The following is a 2,953-nucleotide window of genomic DNA, read 5'->3' on the forward strand; positions in this document are numbered from 1 at the left end:
CGCCCCGGGGCCCCCGGGGGCCCCCCGGGGCCCCGGGGCCCCCCGGGGCGCTGGGGCCCCCGGGGCCCCGGGGGCCCCCTGGGGGTCCTGCAGCACTGCATGCAGCCCGCGGGGAGGGCCTGGTCTGCGGTCACCTGCTGCTGCTGCTGCTGCTGCTGCTACACCTGCAGCAGCAGCTGCTGCTGCTCCCCCTGCAGCTGTGGGGCAGGAGGGGCCCGGAGCAGCAGCAGCCCCCGAGAGACAGCTGCTGCTGCTGCTGCTGCTGGAGGCCCCTGCAGCATAAAGCCTTTTGAGGGCCCCCAGCAGCAGCGGGGGGGCCCCTACAGAAGACCACAGCAGCGCCCGCTGCGCAGCCAGCGCAGGCCGCTGCTGCAGCAGCCTGAGCCGCTGCTGCTGCTGCAGCTGCTGCTGCTGCAGCAGTGCCGGCTGCGCCTGCGCAGCAGGGACCCCCGGGGCCCCACAATCTCCTCCTGGGCTTGACGAGCAGCAAGAACGTCTTCGGTACCCACTTGGGGAACCACAGGGGCCCCCCGCGGCCTGAGAGGCCCCCGAGAGGCACCCCAGGGGGCCCCCCCCGGGGGCCCCCAGGGGGGCCCCCAGGGGGGCCCCCTGGGAGGCCCCCGGGAGGACAACTGTACCCCCTGGAGTCGGGGCTGGTCTTGTCTTTGGCAAGAACTTGAGGGGCAAGACGAGGCGGGCTCGAGCCATTAGGAATGAAAAAGGAAAAAAAGAATAAAAAGAAATAAAAAGAAACTAAAAAGGAGAAATAAAAGACGCAAAAGAAGCAGCAAGTGGCGTCCAGAGGGGGCCCCACAGGAGGCTGCGTGCTGCAGCAGCTAAAGCGCCAGGGGGCCCCCTGCAGCTCTTAGCAGCAGCAGAAGTAGCAGCAGCAAGGGGGAATGAGAAGCAACAAGGAGACGCAGCAGCAGCTGCCGCTGCTCCGCCGGTGGTCCTGCTGTCTGGGGGGGATCTAGGGTTTAGGGTTTGGGGTTTGGGGCTGAGGGTTTAGGGTTTAGGGTTTAGGAATCAGCGGGTAGGGTTTAGGGTTTAGGGTTTAGGGTTTAGGGTCTGCGCCTAAAGCACTCTCTCGCCCCCACTCACTGCGTCGCAGGCGCGAGCAAGGGGGAGCAGGGCATCTGCTGCAGTTTGTTTTTATTTTTCCCTTTACTTCTTGAATTTAATTGAATTAATTAATTTGTTGTCTCTTTATTACTCAAATTCGAGAGAAGCAGCGGCAGCAGCAGCAGCAGATCAGCAGCCCCTCAGCCGCCGCTGCATGCAGCAGCCCCAGAGCGCTGCTGCTTGCATGTGTAGTCTTCTCCTGAGCTGCGCAATTTCCTCTTTATTTTTAATTCCTTTTTCATTATTTATTTATTTTTTAATTTATTTAAATAAGCAAAGCAAAATAAGTTCTGCTGCTGCGCCTCAGTGCAGCGCCGCCGCTGCTCACTGCAGCACAGCCGTGTTTGTTCCGGTGTATGTACACCGGTTCACACCGAACACGAATTCAAAAATGCCAAAAAAGATCAATTTTTAGCAAAACTTTATTTCTTTTTTGATTTAAAAGACTTAATAAAGCTCCTTCTCAGTCTTTTGCCCAGGAACCCCCACAAACAAAAACCAAGAAGCGAAATGTCAGACTGTCTTCACTTACACCACAGCGAACTCAGCAACAGCTTCTGGAGGCTGCTGCCGCTGCTGCTGCTGAAGCAGGAGACTGCTGAAGCAGTAGGCTGCTGCAGCAGGAGACCGCTGCAGCAGGAGGCCGCTGCAGCACATCATAAACCCCCAGATATTTATCAGTCTTCTGTTTGTTATTTTACATTTTCAGGCCCCCTGTGGCCCCGGGCGCGGCTCTCTCAGCCATATCGCATGCGCTGCAGCAAATCTTAAAGGGCAGCAGCAGCGGCTTGCAGCAGCTAAGCCAAGCAGCTGCAGCAGCCTGCCCCCCAGAAGGCCCAGGAGGCCAGAAACGATTCCGTGTGGGACTCTTGCCGCCGCTGCCGCTGCTGCTGCTGCGCTTTTGGTCGCAAATAGCGCTGAGAAGAGCAGCAGACTCTGCAACAGCAAGCTGCACTTGCATGCAGCTCCCAGCCCCGAACGACCGAGCCCCGGGGGCCCCCCAAGCTGCTGCAGCTGCAGCAATCTGGGGGGCCCCCGCTGATGCTGCTGCTGCTACTGAAGGCAGGCAAAAGCTCCTTTTGCTGCGCTGCTCAGTGGGCCCCTTGGGCCAGCGGACACCACGACACGGCCGGCTTTGCTGCAGCTCCTGTCTGTTGCTGCTGCTGCTGCTGCTGCTGCCGCCCCTGTGCCCTTGTGACCTGGCAATGGTAGTTAGAGACCATTGGTCCAAGTGGTCCCGCGGCCTCTGCAGCAGTGCAGCAGGAGCTGCTGCATGCAGCAACTTCAGGAGCTGCTGCATGCAGCAGCTTCAGGAGCTGCTGCATGCAGCAATTCCCGGAGACAAGAGCTGCTGCGGGGCTGCCCCAGCTTGCGAAGAAAAGGCCCAATTTAGGGTTTAGCGTTTAGGGTTTAGGGTTTAGAGTTTGGGGAGTCCCCTCGCTGCCTCTCCCAGGAATGTAGCTCAGAACAATTAGTGCTGCCAGATGGACCAATGGACCACTTGCGAGCTTCTGCTGCAGCAGCTGCTGCTGCTAGGGAGCTGGTGGACCTAAAAATTATTTTAAAGTTTTTAAATAGCGTTTGTTTTCTCGAGTTCAACTGCGGGTGGAAACCCTGAAAAGTGGTTTTAATTCTCTAACTAAGGTTTGCTGCTTGCTGCAGTTTCTGAGGGCAATAAGCCGAAGACCACTAGTAGGAAAGCTGCTGAAGCTCCTGCTGCTGCTGGCCTGACCACTGGTCTCTGCAGCAGCAGCGAATCAGTGAGCTTTTGGATTTTAATGAGTTAAGAAAAGGGCTAGAGGCCCTTTGGGCAGCAGCCTGGGGATTTTCT

The 2,953-nt window shown here is 58.1% G+C and overlaps 1 protein-coding gene across 1 annotated transcript; it reads right to left on the reverse strand.

The window, feature by feature from the left end:
* Nucleotides 1-320: 320 nt before the first annotated feature.
* ETH_00017210 (uncharacterized protein) lies at nt 321-663 on the reverse strand (the record flags this gene model as incomplete). The annotated part of the gene is made up of 1 exon (XM_013378815.1): nt 321-663. A coding segment is annotated over one exon (343 nt), but the record flags the coding sequence as incomplete, so codon positions are not given.
* Between the last annotated feature and the right edge of the window lie 2,290 nt (nt 664-2,953).

This window comes from Eimeria tenella, genomic scaffold (genome assembly GCF_000499545.2).
Source record: "Eimeria tenella Houghton genomic scaffold, Eth_scaff1046, whole genome shotgun sequence".
In the NCBI taxonomy this organism is placed as follows: domain Eukaryota; phylum Apicomplexa; class Conoidasida; order Eucoccidiorida; family Eimeriidae; genus Eimeria; species Eimeria tenella.